Raw genomic sequence first — 15994 nt, forward strand, 5'->3', positions numbered from 1 at the left:
GGCCTAGTGGGGCCATAAGTGGCTGGGCTGGAGTGGGAGTGGGGTTCCAGAAGGGCAATTCAAATTTTTCCTGGTATCTACATGGCTAGGAAGGGTCAGACCTCTTCATCCAATAGGGCTTCAGAAATGTGTCACCTGACCTCACCAGAGAAGAAAGGAGGGAGGGGTGGCCCTCAAGACTGAAGAGGCTCTGGTGCCTGAGCAGCTAGCCTATTGTGTTTGCTTTCCCCTTCACTCAACACTCTGGAGAGGGGAGTATTTTTGTAGCAGGCTTGCTGGGATGTTAAATATGTTCGAAGGAAAATGGGGCGGGGGTGGGGTGGGCAGGGATAATTGTATTTATGATGTTCTCTGGAGCTGTCTTGTTTGCAAGGTGATGAGTGTGAAAATACATATTACAGAAATAGAGATGGGAGGAGGGAGTGTGTTTGGGAAGAAGGTGGCAGAGATCACTGAAAGGGAGGAAACCCAAGCGTGAGGTTGGAGAGAGGCCCAGACAGAGGGTATCAGTGGGAAAAGAGGAGTGCTGAGGTGAGGGAGCAGAGGTGGAGATTGCTACGGAGTTTTGTAGCATGAGATGCCATGTAATTCTCTCTTCATGAAGCCTTCAGTAAAATCTCCATTCACCAATGCTTTTCAACTGGGATTTGTTATGAGAGAGGAGCTCCAAGTGCTGACCTTGTAGCTCGTCAAAAGACCCTGAGTGAAAACAGTGCAGGTGTCACTTTCTAAAGGACTGGAAGGTGTGCACTGCTTCGCAGCAGGTGGGGGAGAGAGGAGTGAATCAAGAAGACCCCACGAAAGAGATGGCACCTGAGATGGGCCTTAAAGGATGATCAGTGTTTCTACTATAATTGGGGACAGGAGAGACCCCAAGTGCTGGAGGCCAAGAGGGGAGGCAGGGAGGTCTGAAAGTACTGGGGATGTCTAGGAAGTGGTTCAGACCACTGCAAGGGGAAGAGGCTGCAGGGGGAAAAATGAGTGGCTGGTGGAACTATGGATGCTTGGCCATTTTCAAATCTTAAGGGCTGTCATGGATGCTATGGAGAGCAAAACAAGGACTACTCTGAGGGGTTTGCAAGAAGACACAATATGGAATGATATACTCTATTCCTGAAAGGAGAGGAAATAAGTCTGAAGACTTTCTGGTTCCCCTGACTCCAACTGTCTACCTCTAGGCAGACTTGGGTTGTAAACACTGCACAAAATAAATCACATTATGGCTTTATCTCACTCGATTTCAGCAGATTCCCTCTGGACTTGACAGCTCTGCTTCTGTTCCAGCCCCCACTGAGGAAAAGGTTGCTACCCAACCACACTGAATTCTGGGATAGGCATAACCCCAGGGTCCTCCACCAATGCCAAGACCACCCATATTCTGGCTGCCTGAGGAGCCCCCACCTGCTGAATAGGCCTCTGCCTGTGTGCCAGGGCTTCCGGTCTCCAAGACTGCCTGCCTGTAGGTCCTCTTCCTCCCTCTCTCAGAGTTGTGTTTGATGACTCTGCACTGTCTGAGGACCTCATCGTGTAGGTGAGCCCCAAAGGGTCTACTGGCACTTTCTCTCTCTCTTAGTTCCCTTTAAGAAGTAGAGATCAGGGCCAGGCACGGTGGCTCACGCCTGTAATCCCAGCACTTTGGGAGGCCGAGGTGGGCAGATCACGAGGTCAGGAGTTCAAGACCAGCCTGACCAGCATGGTGAAACCCCGTCTCTACTAAAAATACAAAAAATTAGCCAGGCATGGTGGTGTGTACACCTATAATCTCAGCTACTCGGGAGGCTGAGGCAGGAGAATTGCTTGAACCTGGGAGGTGGAAGTTGCAGTAAGCTGAGATTGTGCCACTGCACTCCGGCCTGGGTGACAAGAGTAAAACTCCGTCTCAAAAAAAATTCAAAAAACAAGAAGTAGAGATCATTCCATCAGTTAACAGATACATATTGAACACCTACTAGGTGCACTGGGATACAAAATTAGTTAAGATGATCCCTGAGCTCAGAGGGTACTCAGTTGGGAAAGGCACATAAATAAAGCTGGACAGGCTGGGCAAGGTGGTTCACACCTATAATCCCAACACTTTGGAAGGCTGAGGCAGGAGGTTCACTCCAAGCCAGGAGTATGAGACCAGCCTGGGCAACATAGCAAGACCCCCATCTTTTAAAAAAAACTTTTTTAAATTAGCTAAGCAAGGTGGCATGCACCTGTAGTTCTAGCTATTCAGGAAGCTGGGAGAGGAGGATCACTTGAGCCCAGGGGTTCAAGGTTTCAGTGAGCCAAGATCATAGCACTGCACTCCAGCCTGGGCAACAGAGCAAGAACCTGTCTCTAAAAAATAATAAAATAAAATACTATAAACCTGGACAATTAGTGTGATAACTGCTGGGAAAGAGATAAGGACAGGCTACTGTGGGAAGATAGAAGGAAGATACTTAGCCTAGGGGGAAATGGGGGGAAATTGCTCCCAAGTTGCTCCCAAGAGAGCAACTCCCAAGCTGCCTCCTAGAAGGAGGAGCAGGAACTAGCCTAGTGAATGGGGTGAAGGGAGGGAGGGGGCATAAGATGCAAAGGGAGCAGGCTATGGCTGGGAATGGTCTGGAGATGGAGAGAGCAACAGTTCTCTGGGCAACTGTAGGTAGTCCACTGAGGCTGTGTTCCAGCTGCAGAGGTAGGCCCTAGGGTGCATCAAGAAGGACCTTGTATGTATTGTCAGAGAGTTGGGAGTTTATGAAGGTAGAGATGACCCACTAGGTGCTTCATGACCCGTCTCTCACCTCAAGGCCCTGGCCCAGCTTAACGCCATGTGCTTCTGCGCATCCCCAGATGTTCCTGCTCCCTGAGTCCCTTTAAAGTAAAAGTCACAAAGGTACCCCTCAACCTGGCTTGAGCCAAAGCACATCCTTATTCTGTCGCTTACATCACCAGATTTTCCCACTGTAAATGTGTAAAGAATCCTGAGGTGTTAAGTCAAGATCTTCCTACGACCCCCAAATTCCTACGCAGGAGGACGATAAACTTCTGCCTATACCATAATGAAGAAATACATGCATAAAAATAATCAGGTGGAGAACAAGGTAAAGTGTGACAACATCAACAACATGCAGGTCAGCTGTGACTATTCAAAACTGGAAGGATCAAGTTCCAAAGTCCAGGCCAGGTGCAGCGGCTCATACATGTAATCCCAGCTCTTTGGGACACCAAGGCTGGCGGATCACTTGAGGTCAGGAGTTCAAGACCAGCCTGACCAATATGGTGAAACTCCGTCTCTACTAAAAATACAAACATTAGCTGGGTGTGGTGGCGGGCACTTGTAGTCCCAGGTACTCGGGAGGCTGAGACAGGAGAACTGCTTGAACCCAGGAGGTGGAGGTTGCAGTGAGCCGAGATCACGCCACTGCACTCCAGCCTGGGCAACAGAGCGACACTCCGTCTCAAAAATAAAAATAAATTAAAAATAAATAAATAAGTAAAGAAAAAGTTCCAAAGTCCAGAAATTTTCTTAAACCACAAGGAATAACAAAACTGAAGAAGGCTAATCCGTGAGCCTGGGGAGGTCATAAGGAGCTGCTAAGAGAAAACCACGTGAACCTATTCAACAGTTACCTCTTGAGGAGTGGGAATTATTAAGCACACATCAACAAATATAAAAATCAGTATAAGAACAGCATTGTACTTCTTGACAGCAATACCGGAATCTAGGTGTTAATAAAGCCGTATCTTCGAAATCCTGAATAAACATAATTTATAATGCAGATTGTATGATTAGGCAACATCATCATTCAAAGGTAAAATAGAGTGATGATATTTTTAGACATGAAAAGTACAAAAAGATTTACTTCTCATGGACCTTTTCTTAGGAAGCTATTTAAGAGGAATCTGCTCTACCAAAATATGAGGAAACGCTCGAAATCACAGAAGAAAATGCTAGGATGCTGGAGAAAGGAAGACCCAAGAGAAAGAAGCAAGCTTCCCAAACACTCATTGGAACTGTGGACCAATGACTCTAAGAAAAAAGTACAGATACACACACACACACACACACACACGATGGATTATCTTATGGGTTTGATTATATGGAGTTGTATTGAAAGGATTTTATCGTTTTAGAGAAACTGAGAGGACATTGTGATAGATCCATAATAAAATAAGCAAAGAAAGAGGCCAATTATTAAAACTCCAAGGAAAACCAAAAGCCATACAAGACGGGAAATTGTATATGATTTGTCTCAACAACGAATAATAAATACATGGTCTCATTAGCATAAACAGTAATGATTTAACCAGATTATGAGAAGGATAGCTTCCTTAATAGGAAATAGTCATACATTATTTGGAAATATATAACTACCAGAAGAAATAGCTCAAATAATTGAATAAGAGATGGAAAAGAGGCCTAAAAAGTATGTTTAAACGGCCTGTATATAGGCCTTCCATATTATTTCCACCTCTGGTCATCTGGTCATCAGAACACAACCCCTAATTTAATAGAGGCATGACTGTATTCTTGACATGTAGAAGATAGAGATTTTTTAATTTGGTATCAGAAACCAAAAGCTAGTTAAATGGTTGCAAAATCAGGAGGCATATTCATCCTTTAAAAGAATACTTGCAGGCAGGGCGCCGTGGCTCATGCCTGTAATCCTAGCACTGTGGGAGGCCAAGGACAGCGGATCACTTGAGGCCAGGAGTTCGAGACCAGCCTGGCCAACACAGTCTCTACTAAAAATACAAAACATTACCTGGGCGTGTTGGCGGGCGCCTGTAGCCTCAGCTACTCTAAGGAAGGAGAATGGCGTGAACCCGGCAGACGTTGCAGTGAGCCGAGATCGCGCCATTCTGTCTCAAAACAAAACAAAAAGCTTACAGACACAAAACGACAAAATAATGCCCTTTAGGGACTCCATCTACCTTGGAAAACAGGGATTTGTGACAGCTTTGGTCGACGTGCATGTGCGTTTAAAATAAAAAGGTAACCTAGGATTTGATACCAGTGACAGTAACAGCTTTATCAAAAAAAGAGGTGGTTTTCCTTGCTCCTTCTAGGGACTAGGGTTTTAGTCTCGTCCACCCTTCAGGCCTGAGGATTTCCGATTGTCTATCAAAGGGTCAAACAAAAAGCTCTCTAAGCTTCTACCCAAGCTTTAAAGTCGAAGGGCTGATCGCGGGCTTTTTCCTTGGGACGTGGCAGGGGCCTTTGAGGGAAAGAAACAAACGACTCCGGCTTCTCACTCGGCTCCTTACACAAAAGGCATTTTTTTTTTTTAACTATCTCTACTTAAAACAAAGTGTTTTTGAGTCAGCAGCCCTTGGAGTGGGTCTAGTCCTCCTGGCGCCCGACACCCACCCCATGGCTGGAGCCCCGGGTGGCCCCGGAGGCCACCGGGAAGCGAGAACTACATCTCCCGGGGTCCCCCGGGGCGGAGGACGCCCACCCGGATTGGCCAGGGGTCGGTGACGCTCAGTGTTTTGGCCCGGAGGGTCACATGTTTCCTTTGTTGTGAGCTGCGGCAGAGACTGGTGGCTGGAGAAGACGCCGGCGCTGGAGAGTGCGCTGCGCCGCCGGCGGCTGAGGAACCGCGGGGTTCGCCGCTGCTGGCTGCTTCCAGCCTTCGCCGAGAGGTACCGGGGGTGACAGCTCCGGGACCGGCCGAAAGGCGAGGAACCGGCCAGAGTCTGAGTCCTCAGGGGCGGAGGGGCGGCGGCGGTCCTGACCACCGGGGTGTCTGCGGGAGGGCAGCCAGCGGCGGCCGGCCTCTCGGAGCCAGATTGGCGGTCTGCGGAGAGGCTGCAGCTGGTCTGCAGGGCCCCTTTCTGAGGCGAGGGGCCTCCAGGTCTCCCTGGGGGTTCTTCCTCCCCGCTTGGTAGCTACAGCCCTGAGGGAGGGCGCCCGCGCCTCCTGGCACTACGGCCCGGAACCGTGGCGCGGCTGGCGCGGCCTGGCAAGGGCGAGGTGGGAGGGGGTGGCCGCCGGGACTGGGGGTAGCCGCAGGTGCGGTCGCCTAGTCGCCGCGGGGCCGGGCGCCGCCGGGGGTGCTGCTTGTTGCCGATGGGCTGCGAACGGGGCGCTGCTTTTTATTTCAGGAAGCGCGGGGGAGTGGGACCGCCTCAAATCCAGCCTTCCCGTTTGGTGGGACGACCGTCGGTTCTGTCCGGGAGGAATGACGGGGTCAAGGTGGGGTTCCCGGGGCAGCGGGCCAGCGAAGCCCCATTAAAGCGATTGCGAAATGCGCTCGGCACTGTCACCTGACCGTTACCCCCGCCCCCGTCCCCTGCGAGCCTTTGTTTACCACGATCGCGACACCGGGCTCGCTGCGGCCGTCCCGGGGGAGCCAGGGCGGGCGGGGGAGCGGGCGTTCAGCCGCCGCAGTCCCCGCCTAACCTCCCCACCTTCTTACCACTCCAGGACTTGGTTTCTTAATTTAGTTCCTAATGGACCCGCCCCCAAGTTCTGGACACCCCGGGTGAAGACTGTTAACGCGGCGGGGATTGGGCGCCTGCGGCGGCTTGTGGGCGGTACCCGAGGGCGAGTTCGAGTTTTTATTGGCGAGTTTTTATTGTCACTAGGTGGGCCTGTCCGGGGCCATTCTTCCCGCCCCCTTGAAGGTGATCTGTAGGACGCGCGGGAGCGCGCGCTCTCGCTGCTCTTGCAGCTGCGGCCGGAGTGGAGCCTGGCGGCGCGGATGCGGGCGGCGCGCGCTCCCGCCCCTGCGGCGGGTGGCTGGGAGCCTCCGTGGCTGCCGCGGCTGCTGCCTGATTCTGCAGGCAGTTCTGGGCACGCAGCGGTCGGCAACCGTGGCCCGCCCTCCGAGGACCGGAAAATTAACACCCTTTAACTAGTGTCGCGTTATCTGCCGGGGTGGTGCTCAGGAAGTCCTGCGAATTCGTTGTTGCCAGTTCTGTAAACGTGTTTAGATAGCTAAATATAGATCACAGTGCCACATCTTAGGGGGCCCCGCGGTCGCCCCTGAGGCAGTGGCTGTTCACAATTGATTTTAGTGGATTTTAATGATTAATCACTTGCTCTTGTGGGCAGCTTTTCAAAAATCACGTCTTTGTATTTGCAGCTACAGACTGGGTCCACCAGCTAAGAGGTTGGTTTTTATTAGGGTTGTAAAATAGATTTAAAATCTGCTTCTTGTTGGCTGAGATTTAAAAGCGGATTTCTTCTATTTAAAAAAGATAGTTTAAAGATGCTCCCCTAAAAGGTAAAGATTCTTCCATACTTGTCTTGGATGAGTTGTTTTCCTTGTTTGAGGGATTCTAGGTCACACACTTCTATGTTTTAATTCCCGTGGTAATTCAAAATGTTTGAGAAGTGGGTTGCAACTGTGTCATTTTAAAATTATAAATTAAGGTGACGGTAATAAAATCTTTAAGACCAATCATTTTTAGCCATAGTGGGTTGAAAATGGTTTTTGTATTCTCTTGAGTTAATAGGGTATTTGCGTTTTCTCAGATTTTCTTCTGCAGATGTAGGAATTCACTCAAGACTTAATACACTTGTTTTGTTTTTGAGACAAGGTCTCATTCTGTCACCCAGGCTGGAGTGGAGTGGTCTCACTGTCACTAAGGCCATCTCAGCTCACCGCAATCTCCGCTTCCCAGGTTCAAGCGAGTCTCCTGCCTCAGTTTCCCGAGTAGCTGGGATTACAGGCACCCGCCACCACACCCGGCTAGTTTTTGTATGTTTGGTAGGGACGGGGTTTCACCATGTTGTCCAGGCTAGTCTTGAACTCCTGACCTCAGGTGATCTGCCCGCCTCAGCCTCCCAAAGTGCTGGGATTGCAGGCGTGACCCACCGTGCCTGGCAGAGACTTAATACATTTTTGTAGAAGGAAGTTTGAGCTCCCCTGGATGAAGCAGGAATTGAATATGAACAGTTCCCATTGGTTATGCATTCTTTAAAATTCCAGAGGAGATGGTTACACCGGAATGAGCAGCTCCTGTGATCAGAACTGCCTCATCACTTGTGCATTGAGAGTATTTAATGTATCTAAATAAGTACAAAATGCAATCATCTAAACTTTTGAAGAAGTAAAACCATCACTCAGTAAAGGCTTGCTTATTCAAACAAAGCCAGCAACTTAAGTCTCTAAACAGGAAGAAGAAATAATATTCTGAGTTAGGGCTGACTACCAGCTTTAACCTAAACTTTCCTGGCTTTCGTCCAGGTTGTTGAACCTTAATGCTTTTTCAGTAACCTTTTTTTAACTTCCTTGTTTTTCTCCCATTTCATTAAAACCCAGAGGTCAAGCCTGTGAAAAATAAATACTATTTATCAAATAAGTGACCACAGTTGTTTTTGTCTAAACTTTTGTCATACCTAGAAATTTGGGACACTTTTTTCAATAAATATTTGGGTACGGACTGTATAATGGAAAAATGTCAGTAAATATCTTCACAAGTGTACATATGAAAAATGCATTTTTGTATAATTTACTTCTGGTGTGACTGAAACAACTAGAGAGTATATAGCCACTTGACAACTGTTGACGTTTAAAAATTGCTATTGTTTCTCCTATTAAAAACACATTAAGTGCTTGCTTGTCATCCCAGCTACTCCAGAGGCTGAGGCAGGAGAATCTCTTAAGCCCTGGAGTTTGAGAACAGAATGGGCAACATAGTGAGACCCTGTCTCAAAAAATAAACAATACAATAATTAAGCAAACTTTTTTAAATTGAAGAGTTTGGCACTCTGCCTATATTCATCATCCCAGAGTTAAAATTTTTCAACATTTGACACATCTTAAAGACTACTAAACTGATGTTTTAAAAGTGGGCTTTGGCTGGGTTCAGTGGCTCACGCCTGTAATCTCAGCACTTTGAGAGGCTGAGGCAGGCGGATAACCTGAGGTTAGGAGTTCAAGATCAGCCTGGCCAACGTGATGAAACCCCGTCTCTACTAAAAATACAAAAATTAGGGGGGGGTGGCAGCGGGTGCCTGTAATCCCAGCTACTTGGGAGGCTGAGGCAGGAGAATCCTTTGAACCCTGGAGGCAGAGGTTGCAGTGAGCTGAGATCGTGCCATTGCACTCCAGCCTGGGCAACAGGAGCAAAACTCTATCTCAAAAAAAAAAAAAAAAAAAAAAAAAAAAAAAGGTGGGCTTTACTCTTAACTGAGGTTTCCAAATGCTACCACTGTAAATAATTAGTGTCACCACGAAAGTAAATATAAACTACTGACTATGTGCTTTTATTCATAGAGAAGTCATGTAAAATACTAGATCTCAAATTTGTGACCGGGCACGGTGGCTCATGCCTGTAATCCCAGCACTTTAGGAGGCTGAGGTGGGCAGATCACGAGGTTAGGAGATGGAGACTGTCCTGGTTAACACGGAGAAACCCTGTCTCTACTAAAAATACAAAAAATTAGCCGGGTGTGGTGGCGGGCGCCTGTAGTCCCAGCTACTCGGGAGGCTGAGGCAGGAGAATGGTGTGAACCCGGGAGGCGGAGCTTGCAGTGAGCTGAGATTGCGCCACTGCACTCCAGCTTGGCAACAGAGCGAGACTCTGTCTCAAAAAAAAAAAAAATCTCAAATTTGTTCAGGTGGCAGAGCTCCTTGCTGGCATCCTTACAGATTTAATTTTAATTAAAAAACCAAAACCGGGCCAGGCGTGGTGACTCATGCTTGTAATCCCAGCACTTTCGGAGACTGGGGCAGGTGGATCACGAGGTCAGGAGTTCAAGACCAGCCTGGCCAACGTAGTGAAACCCCATCTCTACTAAAAAAAAAAAAAAAAACAACAAAGAAAAAAAGAGAAAACACAGAAAATATTATCCTGGTGTGGTAGCACGCTCCTGTAATCCCAGCTACTCGGGAGGCTGAGGCAGGAGAATCACTTGAACCCGGGAGGTGGGGGTTGCAGTGAGCCAAGATTATGCCACTGCACTCCAGCCTGGGTGACAGAGTGAGACTCCATCTCAAAAATAAATAAAAAACCAAAACCATTTTGCTATCAGAAAACATAACCATATCATATATCTATAAGTATTTTGATTATAGAATAAAACAATGCATTAAATACTTAAACGTTAGCAAGATAAAACCAAACAACATTAAATTTACACATCAAGTCTAGTCAGAAGCATGAGTAGGCTCAATGCGGCACCTTGGTATACCAGGTGTGATGTCTGATGGTTAGCAAATTTTTTTCTTCCTTTAGGGTTGGAGAGTATCAGTAGCCAGAAGTTTTAAGTTGAGGGAGAGAAACACTGGAGAAATTCGGGGTTTTTTTTCCTGTGATTTAAGAGACAGTAGTAGTCTTTTTTAGTTAAAGAACCATATTGCTTAGTCTGACACGTTGTTTAAGCTTTCCTAAATTTGTCATCAACAGCTATCTCTTTTGTTTCTCATCAAGCAAAGTCATACAGTGTATTGCGCATTTGAGGTTCTAATAAACATGGGATAATCCCTAGTTGCTATCATTCTATCCAAAGAAACTCAAGGTTTTAGTTGGTTTCTTACCAACTAGTTACCTTTTCTTTTCTTTTTTTTTTTTTTTTTTTTTTTTTTTTTTGAGACAGAGTCTGTTGCTCAGGCTGGAGTGCAGTGGCGCCATCTCGGCTCACTGCAACCTCCGCCTCCCGGGTTCAAGCGTTTCTCGTGCCTCAGCCTCCCGAGTAGCTGGGATTACAGGTGCCCGCCACCAAGCCCGGCTAATTTTTTCGTATTTTTAGTAGAGACGGGGTTTCACTATGTTGGCCAGGCTGGTCTCGAACCCTTGACCTCGTGATCCGCCTGCGTCAGCCTCTCAAAGTGCTAGGACTGCAGGCATGAGCCACCTCGCCCAGCCGGTTTCTGTTATCTCATGGTGGGTAAATATGGGCTTGGTGGTTCCATTAAGAAACTGGAAATGTTGAAAATAGCTTGAAGGCTGGGCTTTAAACATTACATTTGTAAAACATGGTTCAGGAACCACTGCTGCAGAGTAATTCTTTAAACTGAAATTTTGATAGTGCAAAATAATTTTTTTAAAAATTATGATATTAAAAAATCAAATAAATTAGCTTTTGAGACTATAGGGTGAAAATATCTGAAATGTATAAAAATTTGCTTGGTTTTGTGTAGTACCTTACTATATATAATTTTCTGGTTATTTTTAAAATAAAAGATGTACTGGTTGGGCACGGTGGCTCACGCCTGTAATCCCAGCACTTTGGGAGGTCGAGGCAGGTGGATCGCGAAGTCAAAAGATTGAGGCCATCCTGGCCAACATGGTGAAACCGTGTCTCTACTAAAAACACGTGGTGGCGCGCACCAGTAGTCCCAGCTAGGCGGGAGGCTGAGGCGGGAGAATCACTTGAACCCAGGAGGCAAAGGTTGCAGTGAGCCAAGATTGCGCCACTGCACTCCAGCCTGGCAACAGAGTGAGACCGTCTCAAAAAACAAACAAAAAAAAAGATTTACTATATTGCAATTATTTTCTGGCTTTCCTTCTTTTGAGTTACTATATATCTTTCAAGATAAACCTCTTGGTTAAACTTTCTTGTCATCTCCTGTGATGTTCTTTCAAGGTTAACTTTGAGAAAATGGAGTAGCGTAGAACATAGCATGCAGCAGTTCACTACTACAAGTTTTAGGGGCTACGCTAGTCAGGATGTTGTTGGTTCCTTCATTTTCTGGTATTAGTTTTTAGAAGCCCCTCATTAATCCATACTATCTTTAAGGCTGTTAGTAACCTCTTTGTATAGAATTTCTGCATGCTAAAGGAAACATAAGCTTGTTTTGAGTACAAACTCACGCTGTAGATTGATTCTGATATTACACATTTCCTTCAGACTTTGTACCCTCTCTCTTCCATCCCTTACCCTTACCGATTAGGTTGGTATTACCTAAAAATCCATAGAAAATGCCCAGGTGAATTGCCTTATGCTTTCTACCCCATAAGGTATAATTCTAGACCAGATTGGTTATAAAAGGCTGTATTCCAATCTGCACCTGCTAAGAATTTGAATCTATTTTAGTACCAGTCTTGGAGTTCTTGTTTGGCTCTACTCTTAGCCAATCCCACAGAGTCCAAAATTGGATCTGAATCCAGTATTTGCCACGCAGTGACAGACATAGACTAGGTTCTTTATAAACGTTTCCTGAATTGACCTGAATCCCTACATTGATTCAGGATCTTATTGTCCATTGGGAAGGAATATTTACTTAGCTGGGAGTAACAATTCCCAAATTTGCCCTAGTTGCAATATTTTTTTACCAAGGGTACATACAAGTCAGGCTCACTTCTGAAAGTAAGGAAACACAGGATAGCATTCACTTCATGATCATAACACAGTCTGGTATACATATGTGTTTGTGTGTACATGTTTTTAAAAAAAGGTCATTTATATTTGGTTTTGGAATGAACTTTTGAATTTGTCTAAACTTGTTAAGAATTTACAAGTTCTATTTAAAGATATCTGGGCCAGAAACCAGAACCACTTGTGTTTAAATACTATTGCTATTCTGTACACAGCTGAAGGTTCTGGTATTTTCTCTTAAGCATTCCTCTTATCCCTTTCCACCAAATAAATAAATAAATAAAAGGAATTGTGCTGAATTAGTTGGTTTCTATGGGATATGGGGATTAAGTTTCTATAAGATTCAAGGCAGAGGAAATATACACTTATATATTAAAACATTAAAAAATAAGTATTTGCTAACTCTTAGAATTATTTCATGGCCCCAAACTTGGATGAAACATCAATTTCCAGACACTCTTCAAATATCCAATGCAGAATTATCACAGAGTACATGTTTTTTCAGTGCTACCATTAGCTTGCTATTGACATGAATTTTCTTTTACTCATTTTTCACTCAAGAAATTTTACTGCAGGATAACACTCCAGGATAAAACTGTCAAGTGCCGGGTGCGGTAGCGCATGCCTGTAATCCCAGCACTTTGAGACGACGAGGCAGGTGGATCACCTGAGGTCAGGAGTTCGAGACCAGCCTGACCAACATGGAGAAACCCTATCTCTGCTAAAAATATAAAATTAGCTGGGCATGGTGGCACATGCCTGTAATCCCAGCTACTCGGGAGGTTGAGGCAGGAGAATCGCTTGAACCTGGGAAGCGGAGGTTGTGGTGAGCCAAGATCGTGCCATTGCACTCCAGCCTGGGCAATAAGAGTGAAACTCAGTCTCAAAAAACAAACAAACAAAAAAACTGTCAAGGAAGTTGATAAATAAGAAAACTAGTTATGTAAAATAGCATTAAATTATTAATTTGCTTTAAGGAGATGTTATTCACTAATTATTTTTATACAAAAATGAACTGCAGTCAGAAACTAGAATTTACTAAAAACTTTGTTCAACATATTAGTAAATAATGACAACTGTACATGAACTGACAACTATCAGATTTATATGTTGCTATTCTTCCTTTATTTTAGGTGTGGAAATTAAAACAACACACATATTTTGACTGGGGCTTTGATCAACCAAATGCTAAAAAGGTATATTTATAGTATGTATAAACTATCTAAACGTTGTCATTAGAGAATTTAAACCATTTTCCTTTCTTTAACCAGAGATCACTTAAGCCAATCAGAGTAACAAGGCATGACTCTATGCTTACGATCACAAAAAACGGCAGTGTGACAATCATTTCTGTTACTAAATATTTACCCACTCTTCTGTGCTTTCCTGAGAGCCTCATTCCTGTCTGATCAACTTATATCCATTAACTCATGTAGATACAACTTTCAGTCATTGTGTTTCTTTGGAAAGAAACTTTTCCTACTAATTTTGTTTAGAGATGCCTACTTAGTTATTTACTTTTTCCTGATGGGAATAATTCTGCTGTGATATTTGCAAAAATGCTACAATGGCTCAATCTGTAATCTTATGTTTCGTTTGCTTGATTATACATTATGAGTTCATTTTGATCAATCCTGAACCTATATTAGACACCGTACTTTGAGATAGAATAACATTTTCTTTCCTTTTGTTCTGTTTTTTTTGAGATGGAGTCTCGCCGTTTCCAGGCTGGAGTGCGGTGGTGCGATCTCAGCTCACTGCAACCTCTGCCTCCCGGGTTCAAGCGATTCTCCTACCTCAGCCTCCTGAGTAGCTGGGACTACAGGTGCCCACCACCACGCCCAGCTAATCTTTGTATTACTTTATTGTATAAAATGGGAAGGCAAAAACTAGCGAATTACATCTGGAAGCCCAAAAGATACATTCTGAATGAATCTCACACTCCTAAGATGCCCTCATGCAAATCATTTATACATAGGAAGTGTTTACATTTGGTGTCATTATGGAGACCAGTCATGGGAGAGTTCTCAGAAAGTCCAGAGGAAGTCAAGATGCCCGAAAGTCAGGAGGCAGCAGGCTGAAGCTGTTTGCAAAGATCTATGAGATAGTCTCTTTTACATACAGAGCAGTAAACAAATATCTCATTGCTGTTGAAGACTTTGTAATGCAAGGTGATTTTATAGGTGTTCTAATCCAGGATTTTCCATTTTTTATTGGGTAAAAGTAGTGGAGAGGAAGACCTCTTTTGTCAGTGAACAAATCAAGGAGCCAACTATGAAAATAAGGGGCAGAAAATAGCATAAAAAGACAGACCCTTAATTGATACAAATTTTAATCAATTTTATATTAATACTTAACACACTGTTCCCAAACTTATGTAATAAAATTAGAGTAAGATCATTGGATACAGAAAACAAAGTATACTTTTATATGTGTTTTCCTACTTGTCCATTCTAGCCAAAGGGAAATTCTTAGTTCCTACAATGTGCTATTTTGTTTTGTATTATGAACAAATTTTCATTTAAACATTGAGAAAATGAAAATGTATGCAGGAAGAAGCTCACAATTTCCATTGTTGTTAATACCAATAATTGTATCTCTAGTCAAAGTCACAATCGCTTGTGTGAATTTTTTGAACCTGAAATGCAGTAAGAAGTTAAACTAGATAAGCTGGAATGAATAATAGGTTCTTGATTTGGGTACCTGACTTGTAGCTAATTCAACCATAATTTGAGTCTAGATTAATAAGGCATTAAGATTAAAATATGAGTTATATTCCATGTCATCACAGTTTATGTTTATCATAGTTGAAATGTTCCCTTTTTGAATTACTTGTGATATTACATACATTGAACTTTTTGAAGTTTCAACAACAAAAAAAAATTGACATTCAGGCACAGTAGTGGTCTCTCTTGATAAGGGGGATACATTTCTGTTTATAAAACAGTTATTGAGATAACTTCAAATTAAAAGCATGTTTGATAGATATGCTACTGCTCATGTGTGAGAGCCTGGAATTTGGAAGTCATTCTATGCATTATAAAAGGAGTTTTAAATGTTAAGCTGTGTGTGTGCACATGCATCCAGACATGTACACAAATATATGGGTAACTATAACGCAAGTTGGATGACCTGTAATGAGGCAAACATGAATACTTTCTGAGTAATCAGAAAAATCTTAAAAGAGATGGTAAGAAATCCCCTTTTTTTAGTAGTGATAATAAATTTTAAAACTAACAAAATATTTTAAACTCATACATTTTTATTCATTTAGGTATTAAAATTAATTAAATAGAGCTTTTATTTGTTCTCAGGCAAGTCTGTTACCTAAAATCTGCAAAACATAATTGGATTGAAGTTAAAAATCTAGCTTGTTTGGACCATAACATACATGTAGAGGAAAATATTTCCTCAAATTTAAGAGAAACTAATTTTACTAACTAAATTTGTGGGAGTTACTTTGTTGACATTTACTCCAAAACCAGCCATTAGTAAGCATTGTCTTGTGTTTATCTTTACTTTTATATGTGTTCATTTAAATAGGCCTTCTCCATGAACTTCCATTGCCGTAAATATTATATTACATCACAAAGCTTTGTTATGTATTTAGAAAATGCCTGTATGTTTGTACATTTGAAATTTATTTTTTATTTTTATTTTTTTAAAACTTAGAAATGAGGGTGGCCAGGCGTAGTGGCTCACGCCTGTAATCCCAACACTTTGGGAGGCCAAGGCAGGTGGATCACTTGAGGT

At 43.8% G+C, this 15994-nt stretch overlaps 2 protein-coding genes across 10 annotated transcripts in view; one reads left to right on the top strand and one right to left on the bottom strand.

Moving 5' to 3' along the window:
- Window positions 1-5485: 5485 nt before the first annotated feature.
- Window positions 5486-15994, top strand: part of LOC126948402 (kelch-like protein 24) — a 172850-nt gene continuing 162341 nt past the window's right edge. For 2 of the 9 annotated variants that reach the window (XM_050780154.1, XM_050780164.1), the window contains exons 1-3: window positions 5535-5613; window positions 6076-6166; window positions 13375-13437. The gene's annotated coding sequence lies outside the window, so the exon portion shown is untranslated. Of the gene's footprint in view, window positions 5614-6075; window positions 6167-10527; window positions 13438-15994 lie in introns of those variants that run through there. The other 7 variants (XM_050780155.1, XM_050780165.1, XM_050780153.1 and 4 more) reach the window with 6 other exon arrangements.
- Window positions 5609-7570, bottom strand: LOC126948954 (WAS/WASL-interacting protein family member 1-like). The gene is made up of 4 exons (XM_050781380.1): window positions 7556-7570; window positions 6512-6796; window positions 6282-6368; window positions 5609-6139 (listed from the first exon to the last, which is right to left on the bottom strand). Exons 1-4 carry the CDS (start codon window positions 7568-7570, stop codon window positions 5897-5899), a joined length of 630 nt encoding a protein of 209 aa, XP_050637337.1. The 3' UTR covers window positions 5609-5896.

The sequence above is a fragment of the Macaca thibetana genome, chromosome 2 (genome assembly GCF_024542745.1).
Source record: "Macaca thibetana thibetana isolate TM-01 chromosome 2, ASM2454274v1, whole genome shotgun sequence".
In the NCBI taxonomy this organism is placed as follows: Eukaryota; Metazoa; Chordata; class Mammalia; order Primates; family Cercopithecidae; genus Macaca; species Macaca thibetana.